The sequence below is a fragment of the Caenorhabditis remanei genome, chromosome V, assembly GCF_010183535.1.
Source record: "Caenorhabditis remanei strain PX506 chromosome V, whole genome shotgun sequence".
Taxonomy (NCBI): domain Eukaryota; kingdom Metazoa; phylum Nematoda; class Chromadorea; order Rhabditida; family Rhabditidae; genus Caenorhabditis; species Caenorhabditis remanei.
This window is the reverse complement of record NC_071332.1, coordinates 19,388,901-19,402,778: the sequence shown is the minus strand read 5'-3', so window position 1 is coordinate 19,402,778 and position 13,878 is coordinate 19,388,901. Positions and strand designations below refer to the sequence as shown.

Sequence of the window (13,878 nt, the reverse complement as noted above, 5' to 3'; positions counted from 1 at the left end):
TGTTTTTTATTTTTTGTTTTTTATTTTTTGGTACCAATCTGACATCAAGAGTTCAACCCCACCGGTGTCAAAGCTTTTTTTCATTTTATTTTTTTGGTTTTTGGTGCCAATCTGAAGACCAAGTATTGGCTTTTCGGAAAAGGGCTGTTCAGAAAAAATACACTTGTAATCTAGAACAATGTTTTTTTGGAAAAAAAATCTCAGCCTACTCTACTGAAATTGTCAGGTCCTTCAGAAAATCAAAAATATATGTTGAGCGGAGTTCCGCCTTCCGCTCATCTCTGTTTGACACACTAATTTTTGTCCAAGTTCTTCCCTTGGTTATGTATTTTTGTCTAATCGAGGTTACTGTAATTATTCCCCCTTTTTCAGACTAACACCTCCATAAGTGAACATTTCCCTATTTACTCAACTGCGACACGCCCGTTTTGTATCAAACACCATAACTTTTGAACTTCTCAAAAGTGTTTAATCTCATCCAATCTGTTCAAACACTTCACAGCTTACTATACTGTTTTAGAATGGGGCTCAAAATTTAGAAAACTTAGCAAATTTTATGACAGAAAAACTGAATATAGAAAAATATATCATAAATTATCTGCCTCCTCCTGGACACGGCGGCTGCACATTGCACTTATTGCAAGTTCTTCTACAATTCGTATTCACAAAGTCCTCCAATCCCGCCGTATAGCAAATCATTGGGTCATTTTCACACCCAACAACCAGATCGATGCATCCATTCAGATCACAGAATCCGCACTCCGCCGGGCAGTCTTCTGCGAGAATCTGACGCCAGATCGGCGAGAGACACATGGCTTTGGATACGGTAGCACAGTTGACTCGAGGCGCTGGAATTATTGTAGTTTGTAGTATTCAGGAAGGTATGTATAAGTGAGACTTACCAACACGGTTGTTGCATTTGTAGGCACTCGTCAAACAACACACTCCACAAGTCTTCGGACAGCTAGCGACAGCGACAGATTCGGCGTCGGCGTTGGCTGGAGCGGGAGTGGCGTAACCGAGGGTGTAACACATAAGGGATCGTTGCGCATCGTTGCCTTCTGCTGGTCTAGATTCGTCAGGGGTTGGTTTAGAATAGGCGATTTCACAATAGGCATCCGACATGACATTCAAACAGTTGGCCGCAGTGCGGGAGTAGACATACTGGAATATGTAGGGGAGAGTTAGTCTGACTAGGGAGGGCTTCCTGGTAACCGTAGTTATAGGGCGTGATCTATATCATTGGAAAGCTGGGAGAACGCTGATTCCAAATATGTATTCAGTTTTCGCCCTCGACTCCGGGTAATCGAGAAAAACGATGTCAAAGTTTGGGACTGTAGAGAATTATCACTGACAAGGGAAGTTTTCGGAAACGAGAGTTTCAAATGATCCATAAATCTGGTGATATGTACTTTTGACTACGGGGAGTCCATTTCTGAAGTCAAAACTTGCTAAATGTCTCTGCGTGCCAAGTTATGAGCTCTCAAACTTTAATCTTTTTCACATGGAATTCCAAATCGGCAAATATTATACCCAAGATGTTCTCATTTTTGCAACGTAGGAGCACAGGTACAGTGCGGAGGCATATATGCAGCCGAATTGGAATCCTATGTGAAAAAACTTAACCAAGTTTGAGAGGTCATACATAATTCGGCTCGCAGAGACATTTAACAGGTTTTGACTTGAAAAATGAATTCCCCGTAGTCGAAATTACCTAAGACCAAATTTATGGATAGTTTGAAAGCCGCGTCTCCAAATAAATACTTCCCTTGTAAAAACATTAATAGCCATTTTAGACTTTCTTAAACAATTATAGACTACATATCGCGGAATCCAACTTACAGCACTGCCATTATGTACGGCACACGGCAAATACTGAGGGTCGATTCTGGCATCAGTTTGGACACCGAACACAGCTAGCACTACAAGGAAGAGCATGACACTAGATTAAACTAATCTTCACTGTTATAGTACAGTCTGTTTTATAGTAGGCTGTAAAGTGTTTGAACAGATTGGATGAGGTTAAACACTTTTAAAAAGTTCAAAAGTTATGGTGTTTGATACAAAGCTGGCGTATCGCAGTTGAGTAAATAGGGAAATGTTCATTTATGGAGGTGTTGGTCTGGAAAAGGGGATGCAGCAATTACAGTAACCTAGAATTGAGGGGAATTGCCTGAGCGGTTGTCCAATTTTCAGAAAAAATCATGAACAATGTTAACATGTTCATATTACAGTAACCTCGCAGGTGACCTCTAATTTTGCCTCGCGTTTTGCGTAGGTTTTACCACTTGGGAAACGAAACGCCGCAAAAAATTGCCGTTTTAAAAATAGGCGAAGGCGGCCGCCGCCAAAAAAAACTGCAAAACGCATTTTTAACATCCCTAAAGATTGAAAGTTTCATTTCAAATTAAATATGAAGCGTGTTCCTCTCAACAACAAAAAAGTCGGAGCAACTTTTTATATTTTTTTAAATAATTTTTCTACGTGTCCCTCTCTCCCCAAAAATCAATAAGATCCCTAATCAGTTCATGTAAAAACAAATATTGTGAATTCGAATAGCGCAGTCCCCCTTTAATTTCCCACGTGTCTTCCTGAAAACCTGACCTCCCCCCCCCCAAAAAAAACCAATAACTTCTCTAATCAGTCCCCAGAAATCTCAACCCTCTCTTATTCCCGAATTATCCGACACATCGATTTGGTTGATTGGAAAGAATGATAATCAGAAACATCCACTGGATCATTATGATCACTTCACTTATATCGATTGGTAAGTTCGTTTAGGAAAGTGCGCTCCACCGACATCCAGAGGGAGTGAGTTTCGGTAGAGCGCGTTTGCAGAATTGTCTCTTGTTAATAGTTTCGTAGTCACCTGTTTTCAGTGAAACCAGATGAGAAACCAGTGAACAAGAAGTTGATACTCACTAGATACAACGGATATAGAAGATATGTTGCCAGACGAATGAATATTTCAAATATGTGGAAACTGGAATGGGATAAGTATTTGGTTGAAAGAGCGATCGAGATGACAAGTGAACACGACAGAACAAATATTAATTCCGAAGATTTCTTGAAGTTGAAACAAGGCTCCGACTATCGATTTTTCTTCACACATTTCAACAATGCATCTAAAAAAAGAGAAGAAGACTATACTTTTGATAATTTTTATTATCCAGGGCTAGATGACACTAATTTTCAAAACGAATGGAAAGGAGCCAGGCAATTGGTTGATTGTTATAAAGAATCTGTTTATCCAATACAAAAAAAGATCGGATGCATTTGGTACATGATTGGGACAGCAAAAGACGTGGCACAATATCGTACGTACGATACGTTCTGCTTGCTTGGACCTTAGTAAGTCAATAGGCTAAAACAGTACCGTGCAGTAAGATATACGTTTTGACCTTTTTTTCTGCCCCACAACGTAAATTATGTATAAACCATACAGAACAAAGGCAGTGCTTCATTTTTGTAGTGGACAACTTTTTTGTGCAAGCACTCCCTAGAGAGTTACATATCGACAAAGTAATTTCTCTTTCAAATTGTCCAAAAATAATACGATTTTTTGGCGAAAATGACCATAATTCTCTAGGAAGTGTCCGTACGAAAAAGTTGTCAACTACAAAATTGAAGGTCTACCTTCATTCTGTATAGTTTTTTACTTTGTGGGACAATCGGTGATACCGTAACACCCTGCCAAAGTTGGTAATTTTCAACTGAAAAGGCTTAATTGTATGTATGTCTCATTACACGGTACTGTAGAGTCCCTCACAGACCTTTAAATAATTCCAGCGGCTTCGATGAAACCCGTGCATCTATAGAATACGGACCGCCCGGATCAAATTGCACTGATGGGCATGGAGAAGATGGATTGTGTATCCCTGGTCCGGGACTTCAGACGCCTGCGCCGTTCAAATGGGATGGAGACGATGAGGAGGAGGGTGGGAAAAAGAAGAAAAAGAAGAAGAAGGATGATGATGAGGAGGAGTATGATCTGGTTCTCATCTTGACGAATGGCGCCGGGGGAAGTGGAATTTCCGTTGTCGGTTTGCTGATAATAGTTTTTGTTGGATTGCATTGAATGAATGAAGGAATTTATTGAAAATATTTGAAAATTAAATTTAAAAAAAGAGGCAAATGAAAATGGTGGAAGAATTGAGTAACAGGGTTGATACATTTCAAAACCAGGACAGTTGGGAACCGACGATCTTCAATGTTGAGTTTTTCCGGTCTCAAAATGTTTCGGTTTTCAGGTTTAACGGTTTTAAAATGTCTCAGTTTCAGACAGACTAGTTTTCAAATGACTCGGTAGTGGAACGAAAAATGTCAATTTTTCAATAAATCAAAAATTGTGCTATCTCTGGTTTTCTGTTCGGAAAATTACTGATGGATACACAAAACAACTTGAAACTGTACCAATTTGTAATAGGAGCAAGTTTTCGAAAATTTTGAAAAAAGTGGTTTTTCAAAAAATAATGGGGTGAACGTATATTTATGTGGAGCAGTGTACAGATCGGATGGCTTAACTTTTGACCAAAAAAAAAAATTTCCGCAGAAATCACGAATATTTTTTCAAAAGGTTTTTTCGAAAACTATCGGAAAAAAAATTCGCACAGCTTTGGTCGCAATAAAGTGACAAAAACCGCAAGAAATTTCGAAAAACCCATTCTAGGCGTGCCCGAGGATCCGTGGTAGGTCCCAGCCACAGACCTCGCTGAGGTCTACGTTTTGGTATATTTTTGAGCACATAAAACTCAGTTTGAAGCGAGTTACGCTCCGGCCCGGTTCGCGATTACAATTTTTTCCACTCCATTTATTCAACAAAAAACTATCCATAAAAAGACAATTAAAATACTAAAACGATCCTTCCCACCGACGCCGTTGGTCAAAATCAGAATCAAATCGTACTCCTCTTCTTTTTTCTTTCCCTCCTCCTCTTCCACTTCAACAGACGGTGGAGGTGTCGTTGGTGGTGGTACGGTAGTTGTCGGCGGCGGTCCAGGAACACACAATCCACGTTCCCCATGCCCTTCTCCATTCTCTGTTCCACAATCCGATCCAGGCGGTCCCTCGATTATCTTTTCCGTTGTTGTTACGTTGGCCCACCCACTGAAAAAATAATTGTATCTTTTAGTTGTATCAAGGGGCTCACTCACTGCGGACCAATAAAGCACAGCACGTCATAATAATAGTAAACCTGGACGGTATGAGTTTGAAAATCTTTACCGCTACGAGATAGCTGAAATTCAGTGCATCCCAGTTTTGTTTGCATCGGTGTGAAAACTTCCAGAAATGACGCTTGATCAAAGCCTTCCAACCATGTTCGTTTTGTACTTTCCCAATGATCTCCTGTAAAAAATATGAAGTTTGTTGCAAATGTAACTTGAATATCTTGAAGCTACTTTTCTTAAATTCCTCTATTCCTCCAGTGACGTTATTAAACACAAAATTCTCTTGTTTAGCTTGTTCAGCTTGTTCTGGAATAGTTTCACGTGCGTTTGCCAATACCCAACGGTAATAGTCACCATGTTTGAACTGATCAATGTAATTCATTTTCTCCACTTCTTCCACAAGATGCTCGTCCCACTCCTGCAAGAAAAAAAGGACGTTTCGAGACCAGGACGTTTTGAAACTGAACATTTCAAATATACTGAAAAAAGACATTTCTTGCGATTCACGGAAAATGTCAAGGTTGCGGAAGGCGGAAAGCGGAAGGCGGAAGGCGGAACCTACCAGTTTCCACATATTTGCTATGTGCACTTTTTTAGAAACATCCCTTCTCCAAGCATTAAATTTATCGAGTATTTTGTTTCTATCGATTTCTTCTGCCACTAAAAATGTGAATATGAGCTAGGCACACCACCTACAAACGCGCTCTACCGGAACTTACAATAAGTTTCCGGTGGAGCGCATTTCCTAATTCGGAACTTACCAATCGATATAAGTGAAGTGATCATAATGATCCAGTGGATGTTTCTGATTATCATTCTCTCCAATCAACGAACTCGATGTGTCGGATAATTTGGGAATAAGAGAGGGTTGAGATTTCGGAGAACTGATTAGAGAAGTTATCGATTTTTGGGGGTGGGGGGGGGGGGGGGAGATGGGAAGGTCAGGTTTTCAGGGGGACACGTGGGAAATTAAAGGTCACAGAATAAATGTGAAATCTTTTGATTTTTTAAATGAAAAGTTTGTCACGCAAATTATTTTTTATTTTTTTGGGGAAGGATCTTCAAAATAGCAGTGGCCCACTTCAATTTGAGTTTTACGAGCTGAAACATATACCAAAATGTAGATGAGTACTACAGTACCGTGCAGTAAGATATACAATTTGGCCTTTTCCAGTTGAAAATGACTAACTTTGAGAATGTGTTGATTGTCCTACAAAGTCAATTATGTATAAGCCATACAGAGTAAGTCAATGGGTGGTAGAGTGGGAACATTTATGCAAAACTTCGGCCACCATGGATTTGACCAAACTTTGACATACAGTCCCGTACAAAAAGATACGAACTTTGGCAGTTTTCAGTGGAAATTGTCCAACTTTGAGATGGTGTTACGGTATTACTGATTGTCCCACAAAATAGATTATATGTATAAACCATACAGAACAAAGGTAGAGCTTCATTTTTGTAGTTGACAACTTTTTTGTACGGACACTCCCTAGACAGTTATGATCATTTTAAGTAGACAACTCAAAAATCGCACTAATTTGGACTGAAATGGGACAATTTGCAGGGTTTTACAATATATATTTGTCAGTTTCTTTGAGATCAAAATATACGAAAACGGCAAAAATAACTCAGCTAGCTCCTCCAGCCTTCTCTTCGTTCGTGCCACAAAATGCCTTAGTCATAATCAATTTCACATATGACACCTGAAAAATAAATACATTTTTTAAATGAGAATTCAGATACAACTTACATGTCCCAACAACCTTTTTCGCATCCTTAGATCAAAAAGTAACCCGCATAGTGGGTCCACGATAAGGGCGATCGACCTGGAAAACCTTTTTGTAGTCTTGGTACAAATCTCGCCTATTAGCACGACACGCTTCTTACAACCGCGCTCTACCGAAACCGAACAAAATTGTGTGCGAAATGAAGAGACTTGGAGAAAAAGCGACATTTTACAAGGGCATTTCGATGGAACGAAGTTGTATGAAATGTGCTGAGCTAATAACTAACCACGCAAGAATCTGAAAGGAGTTCATAATAACCGGAATCACTAAATGATCAGCTCGATAGAAATTCATGCAAGTGCCCATGAGACTATCTGGAAATTTGTAACTATTGGAGGTCTAATACTATGTTAATTGCGCTCTAATGGAATTTACCAATTTTCATGCCAACCATATAAAAATCGGGTATCGCTTCCGATAAACTTATCAGAGTGAACGTGAATAACGTCCAGGCAAGACGTGTCCGCGCTGAAGTGAATGCAGAGGTGTCTGAGCCAATCTGAAACAATTTAGAACCGCCTTAAAACGGTATTGAAAAATACTTACAACTCCCATTCGATTTTTGTGGAAATGGAGGGTGATGAGGACAAAAGACAGGGTGAATATGGGGATGATGAAGGAAATGGCGATGATTGAGTCTGGAATTGTAGTTTGGAATGAGAGACGTTTTGAAACCGAGAGGCTTTGAAAGCAATGTGGTTCACAACGTGGTGAGACGGGACACTTCGAAACCGATACGTTTATAACTTCGGTTACAAAACGTCCCAGTTTCCAACTCACAAACAATAACATTAATAATCGGTTGACAATGCTCCACATCACAACTAAACGGTCCCTCCGCTTGGACAGCCGCTTGGAATATCGCAGTGGTGACCTGAATGCATTAATATGGAAACACATTTTTTAGTCAAACCCCTCAAATTTGCTGCGGGACGTTTTGAAACCACGACAGTTCAGAACTATGCCATTTCAGAACCAAACTTGAAAAATAAATATAAAAGTTAAGAGTTTTTGCGATTTACATCTCTCACAGGTGGTAAAATGTCCTGGTGTCAAAACGTTCCGATTTCCAAACTTCTCGGAACCCTCAGAATGTTTGAATCGGTCATTTTTTAAAATATATTTTTATATTTATACAAAAATTTAAAGTAAGTTCACTGGTTAGTACGGTGGCCTAGAATTCTGACTTTGGCTATGTTCAGCATTTCAGATTGTATTTTTAGAATATTACATAGCCGAAGTCGGAATTCTAGGCCATCACAAAATTTTTGTTCGGCCACCAAACGACCCAAACTTCCAAACTCAAAATGTCTTTCAATGTAATTGAAATCTGTATAAAAAAGTTGCTGGCCTAGGATTCAACACGGATGAAACGAATGCTACCGTATAATTTTGGAGGAAAGAATTGGAATTTTAATTCATTTTAATCGATTAGCAAGTGATTTTGATTGTTTTCTGGGAAAAAAAATAGAAAAAATCCATAGAAAATCGCAGTTGAAATTCAAAAAATAAAAAAATTACAGTAGCGTTGGTTGGATACGCAGAAAATCTTAATGGCCTAGAATTTCGACTTCGGCCATTTAAGCGCTCCGAGAACATCTTTATGGCAGATGTTGATTTTCTAGGCCACTGGTGTCTGTGGACTTCAAACTTTTGCCTAAAAAATCAATTAACTCACCGACAACAAAACCGAGGCAACAATATTCCCTGCCGCAAACAAGTAAACCGCCCGTACAGATATTCTAAGACTATAAACTATCGGTCGGACAGTTGCAAGGTACAGTAGGACAGCAGAGCCGACGTAGGATCCTGTGATAATTTGTCATTGGAGCGTTCTTGCTTTTTGTTTTTTTGTCATTAGAGCGTAACTTACTGAGCAACGTATAAAACCCAACATCATCAATTATAAAAAAAAGAAAAAAGAAGGTGTAATCAATCGATGGTACTGGAACACATCTGATAACTAATTCTGCAGAAGTGGCCGTCAGCATAGACACCCCTCGACTTAACACGAACACATATTGCTTGCGGACTCTGCAAATGCGCTCTATTGATAAAATCTTGTTAGCATTGGAGCACACTTACACATCACTCATCTCAATATACTCCGGTACCAGTATAAATAAAAAGTAGATGTTTAGAATTAACGCGATCGATAATAAAATTATCGGAATTACAGTATTCAGCCAGAAATTTAATTCTTGAATTGTGTCCACGTACTGGAAATCAAAATTGTATATAAAAAAAATTAATTAATTAAAAATATATAATTACCCTTATAAGATAACATTGCTCAGTGGTATTAGTGCAATTTAGAAGAAACGGCTCGTAGATAGAGTGGTATGAACAGTTTTCGAATATGTTAGTCATTAGAGAAAAAAATGACGTTATTTCTTATCAGTGAGTGTGTGTGGGGGATTAGTAACACCTGGTTGACGTCTTAGTGTGAAATTATTTTTGTTTCGAAACCAAAAAAAAATGAAAAAATTATCCAAAAAAGGTTTTTGCCACCAAGCGGACTCGAACCCCGGTCGGTCTACTACCGATGTCTACCTTGACCACCGAACCTTCTCGCCGGACGGAAAAATTCTCGAAATCAATCGATTTTTCTCAAATTTTTTGCATTTTTTGGCAGTCTGTGTCCGAAAATTTGGAAAATTCAAAAAAATCCAAAAAAATTATGCAAAAATTGTGAACGCGGGCTTTCTCAAAATCGGTCTAAAATGAATATTTTCAAAATTTGAAAAATGCTAGCTTATTCAGAATTCTACGAGCTTTCCAAATATTATACTATTTCTTAGAAAATTTTATTATTTCACATATTTTTAAAGACTTTTTTCGTCAAATTCACGTAGTTATCGCCATCTCTAGCCTAACTGGTGAGTTTCAAAACGTCTCAATTCTGAAACACCTTAAAATCGGTTTTGGAATGTCCCCAATTGTTTTGGACATGGTTTTAAAACGTCTCAGCTTTAAAAAATCTCTGATTTTTGGCTCCGTTTCGTGTTCCGTTGTATAACATCTCTGTTTCAAAGTGTCCCAGTTTCAAAATGACCTGATATAACTTTTCCATAAATTTTATATATTTAATAGTTTGCAAAACATAAACATTTAAAATTAGTAAAATATTTAATAAAAATTTCTATCTGCTTGCTTTCTATCTGTTGTCTCCCATTTTCCATGCCAAATTCCGTCTCCCACATCATTCATTTTCTCTGAAAATTGGTATAATTACTTATAATGATTTATAAGAATTAATTAATCAACTTACCCGCACTGACATCCATTCAAGCATGGATAGATTCGACTTGAATTTCAGCCACATTTTTCAAGAATCTCTTCAAACTGTTTCTTCCCGGCTCCATAATCTTCAGGTACGATGCAGTAACTAAAAAAAATTTTTCAGTGACCGAAACTTTTCTACACTGAGCAACAAAGCGAAAATAGTGGAAAATTAAGAACACGTAACTCCGTCCTATCTTATCCATTTTACTTTAATTTTATATCATTCTGTAGATCTCATCAAGAGCTTCATTTTTGTAGTTAACCACTTTTTGTTAGCTCCGCCCACTTTTGAGATATGCGACTTTAAAGATAGCGGACTTCAAATAGTGCGATTTCAAATGAAAAAATGAGTTACCTTTAGTTCTTTACCAGTAAATATATAAATATAACATTAGAATTCCAGAAAAATCATTAGCTAAATTAGTTAATTAACTTTAGACCGGTAACACACCCAGTCATGAGGAGTATTAGCACAACTGACGAAAATTTTTTTCTTCAAAATAGAGAAAAAGAGACACCAGACAACGAGAGTAAATCAGCAAAATAGTATATGACTGGTGGAGACGGCAGACATGTTGATAGTGTAATCTTTCTCTTGGCTCACTGATAAAACGGAACAGCTGTCAGGGAGTTTTGGGATGTGAAAAGGAAAAAAGGGAATTTTTTTTTCAAAAAAAATTTTATTCTCGGGATAAAAAGACACAGGTCGTTTTATAACTAGAACGTTTTGCACCTATGATGTTTCTAAATGTTTGAAAGGGTGCTATCACAGAAAGTGGTAAAGAAAACATTGAAGATGTTCCAGGTTTCAAAACGTCCTTAGTTGCCAAGTGTTTATAGACATGCCACAACTAGTAGCTAGGCAACACGGACGCTCTGCAACTATGATAGGTACAGTGACTAAATAAATTTTGTTTTACAGTAACCTAAATTTTTACAATGACCATAAATAATTTTCTACAATAACCAAAAAACACTATTTCATGACAGAAAGTGTCCAATAAATTTATGAAGAAGGATGTCCTTAGTTGCCAAGTGTCCAAAAAACCGTTCTATTTCACAACTTATACGGAGCGAAGACAGTAAAACCTGCTGCAATCATAACAAAGATTCCGAAGAGGACAATGATCGTGTGGACGATAAAACTGAAAAAAGTTTAAATTGAAAAAAATATTCCAAGACTTACCGACGTCTTGCAAATTTTCTGTTGTACGCGGCGATGCCAGCGAAATCATCGGCGGCCTGGAATTTACTCAGGAGATTAAGTTTAGGAGTTTGAGGGGTACTGTACCGGTAGCTCGAGAGACTCGAATCCAAAATAGAGACGGTTCATTTAGAGTGTTGTGAAAGCGGGAAAATAGTAAAATTCCAAATTTTGAAGTTGAAAAACTGAAATTCTGAGGCGAAAACTCTCGGAATTTTTGAGAGTCTAACACCTATAATTTGAGCAAATTTAAGCAAACCATTTAATTTTCTCTCAAAATTAGAGATTTCAATATCCCGTTTTCTGATAAAGGTTGTTATTCACAAGATTCGACGGAAAACATGATATAAATTGATAGACACAGTTTTGGGATACGAGGTCTGAGTAGGGAAGGTCATGGACTCGGTCTAGAGATATGGGTCGCGACCTAAATTATTTGAAAGCTGAGAAAACGCTGATTCCAAATATATATTCAGTTTTTGCCCTCGAGTCCTGCTATTGAAGAAAAACAAGGCAGAAGTTCGGAAAAATGACAATTTATTGCCTTTTCAACGCGCGAAAATTGCAAAAAAATTTCAAAACATTTTTCGCGTGTCATATATACGTCACGACCCATAACTCCAGACCGAGTCCATGTCCTTCCCAAGTGAGCTTGATTGGCTTGCACTGATCGTCTTCAATGATGAGGGTACTTGACAGGAACTGAAAATTTCTTATCCGGAAGTTGGAAATCGAAATTCCATGCAGCAGTGGTACAGACAACGATGATTGGCACACTCCGGAACGTTGACATTTGGGAAATGTAAAATTCAGATTTAAAGAAAAATGCATGATCTGAAAAATGAGGTTTTTGTCAAAAATCGGGCCGAGATTTTTCTTGACCGGTCCGGGCCGGGCCGAACTTTTTCTTGGCCCGGCCCGGCCCAGTCGGCCCGGATTTCAAAAATACAAATTTTTTTTTGAAATTTTTCGAAAAAAAGATTCACATTTTGATTCAATTTTAAATATTTATTCGAAAACTATACTTTTTTCAAAAAAGTTCAAAAAATTTCCAAAAATTTCCAAAAAAAGTTCAAAAACACAAAATGTTTTGAAAAAATGTTTCAAAACGGGCCGAGCGGGCCGGGCCGGGCCACGGGCCGAGATTTTTCCTGATTTTGGCCCGGCCCGGCCCGGACCGTGACAAGTCTGGTTTTTTCGAAATCCGTTTTGTTCTAAACCGTATCAGTTTTGATTAGGGGCAGCAGCTTCGAAACGTCCTTTCAATTCAATCAAATTTCAATTCCACTGCCCTAATTAAAAAAAAACACAACGCATCACTCTGTCTGTAGATCGGTTTGTCCGGATTTCCAATAAAACTTCAAAAAAGAAAACCCCCCTCCCGTCTCTCTTCCCCTAATGTTATCCCATTTCATTTCCAAACTCACCTTCATTTTTCCCTTAATTAGTCTTCTCCCGCTTCTAGAATCTCCCTGCTCTGCGTCTCCCGTTTCCCTTATACTATTTCGTGGGCTCTCCGGATTTTCTATACTATTTTTTCTAATCCTCACTTTTGTTTTGCTGATTTCAACTTTTATTATCATTTTGAACTTTTTCTATACACCTTTTTTCCATCATCCTCTTCACCATACTCTGAGAGGTTAGTGTGAAATAGAGATACTGTATCTAACCTTCCCATTTTCAGAAACAATGAACCGTAACCAAGCCATCCGTCAGCAAAGAAACAACATCCGTCGTCAGAATCGGAGAGTCCATGAATACATAGAGAGCATCATGTGCGCTCTAATCGCAATCTTGATCATCGGAATTCTTTTCAAAAACTTGATTTGGCGCTGGGCAGCAGATGATTCTTCAGACGTCTGGGCTGTATATGGTGGTAACCCACTTTACTATTAATTCATTCAATGTTTATTTGAAACGAAGATATTCAAAAACCCTGGAAATAATCCCTACATGCTCAGGACTTCTAAATTGTCAGCGGTGGCCGATTGTTTTCAATCTGATAGGTTCCTAGATACCTCTTGGCCGTTTTTCTTAAGATTATGTCTTGAAATAATTATTTTTTCATTTTGTTCACGACGTTTTGAAATTTGAAAATGGTGATTTTCGACATACCGGACAAAAAGTATCAACTTTGGCTGTTTTCAGTGGAAAATGACCAACTTTGAGAGTGTGCCGTAGTAATTCTGATTGTCACACCATGAAAATTTTTAATGAATCATATAGATTAAACGTAGAGCTTCATTTTTGTAGTTGACAACTTCTTTGTACGGACACTCCCTAGAGAGTTATGGTCATTTCAAGACAACAGCTCAAAAATCGCATTAATTTGCACTGGTCGATTTGATGGAGAAAGTTGTCAATATGTAACTTGCTGGGAAGTGTCCGTACAAAAAAGTTGTCAACTTCAAAAATGAAGTTCTACCCTTGA

At 38.2% G+C, this 13,878-nt stretch overlaps 5 protein-coding genes across 5 annotated transcripts; 2 read left to right on the top strand and 3 right to left on the bottom strand.

Moving 5' to 3' along the window:
* Positions 1 to 594: 594 nt before the first annotated feature.
* GCK72_021301 (uncharacterized protein) lies at positions 595 to 1,938 on the bottom strand (the record flags this gene model as incomplete). Its single annotated transcript, XM_003096381.2, has 3 exons — positions 595 to 848; positions 903 to 1,164; positions 1,843 to 1,938. The coding sequence occupies 3 exons, from the start codon at positions 1,936 to 1,938 to the stop codon at positions 595 to 597; spliced, it is 612 nt and encodes a 203-aa protein (XP_003096429.2).
* A 774-nt stretch (positions 1,939 to 2,712) lies between these two features.
* Positions 2,713 to 4,078, top strand: GCK72_021300 (uncharacterized protein; the record flags this gene model as incomplete). The annotated part of the gene is made up of 3 exons (XM_053734172.1): positions 2,713 to 2,767; positions 2,880 to 3,351; positions 3,790 to 4,078. The coding sequence occupies 3 exons, from the start codon at positions 2,713 to 2,715 to the stop codon at positions 4,076 to 4,078; spliced, it is 816 nt and encodes a 271-aa protein (XP_053583085.1).
* Positions 4,079 to 4,814: 736 nt separating this feature from the next.
* On the bottom strand, positions 4,815 to 5,637 carry GCK72_021299 (uncharacterized protein; the record flags this gene model as incomplete). Its single annotated transcript, XM_053734171.1, has 3 exons — positions 4,815 to 5,106; positions 5,154 to 5,346; positions 5,400 to 5,637. The coding sequence occupies 3 exons, from the start codon at positions 5,635 to 5,637 to the stop codon at positions 4,815 to 4,817; spliced, it is 723 nt and encodes a 240-aa protein (XP_053583084.1).
* Positions 5,638 to 6,799: 1,162 nt separating this feature from the next.
* On the bottom strand, positions 6,800 to 9,328 carry GCK72_021298 (uncharacterized protein; the record flags this gene model as incomplete). The annotated part of the gene is made up of 10 exons (XM_053734170.1): positions 6,800 to 6,874; positions 6,922 to 6,997; positions 7,185 to 7,272; positions 7,334 to 7,457; positions 7,505 to 7,596; positions 7,739 to 7,832; positions 8,637 to 8,767; positions 8,832 to 8,992; positions 9,044 to 9,177; positions 9,233 to 9,328. The coding sequence occupies 10 exons, from the start codon at positions 9,326 to 9,328 to the stop codon at positions 6,800 to 6,802; spliced, it is 1,071 nt and encodes a 356-aa protein (XP_053583083.1).
* Positions 9,329 to 13,136: 3,808 nt separating this feature from the next.
* GCK72_021297 (uncharacterized protein) lies at positions 13,137 to 13,343 on the top strand (the record flags this gene model as incomplete). Its single annotated transcript, XM_003096309.2, has 1 exon — positions 13,137 to 13,343. The coding sequence occupies one exon, from the start codon at positions 13,137 to 13,139 to the stop codon at positions 13,341 to 13,343; it is 207 nt and encodes a 68-aa protein (XP_003096357.2).
* Between the last annotated feature and the right edge of the window lie 535 nt (positions 13,344 to 13,878).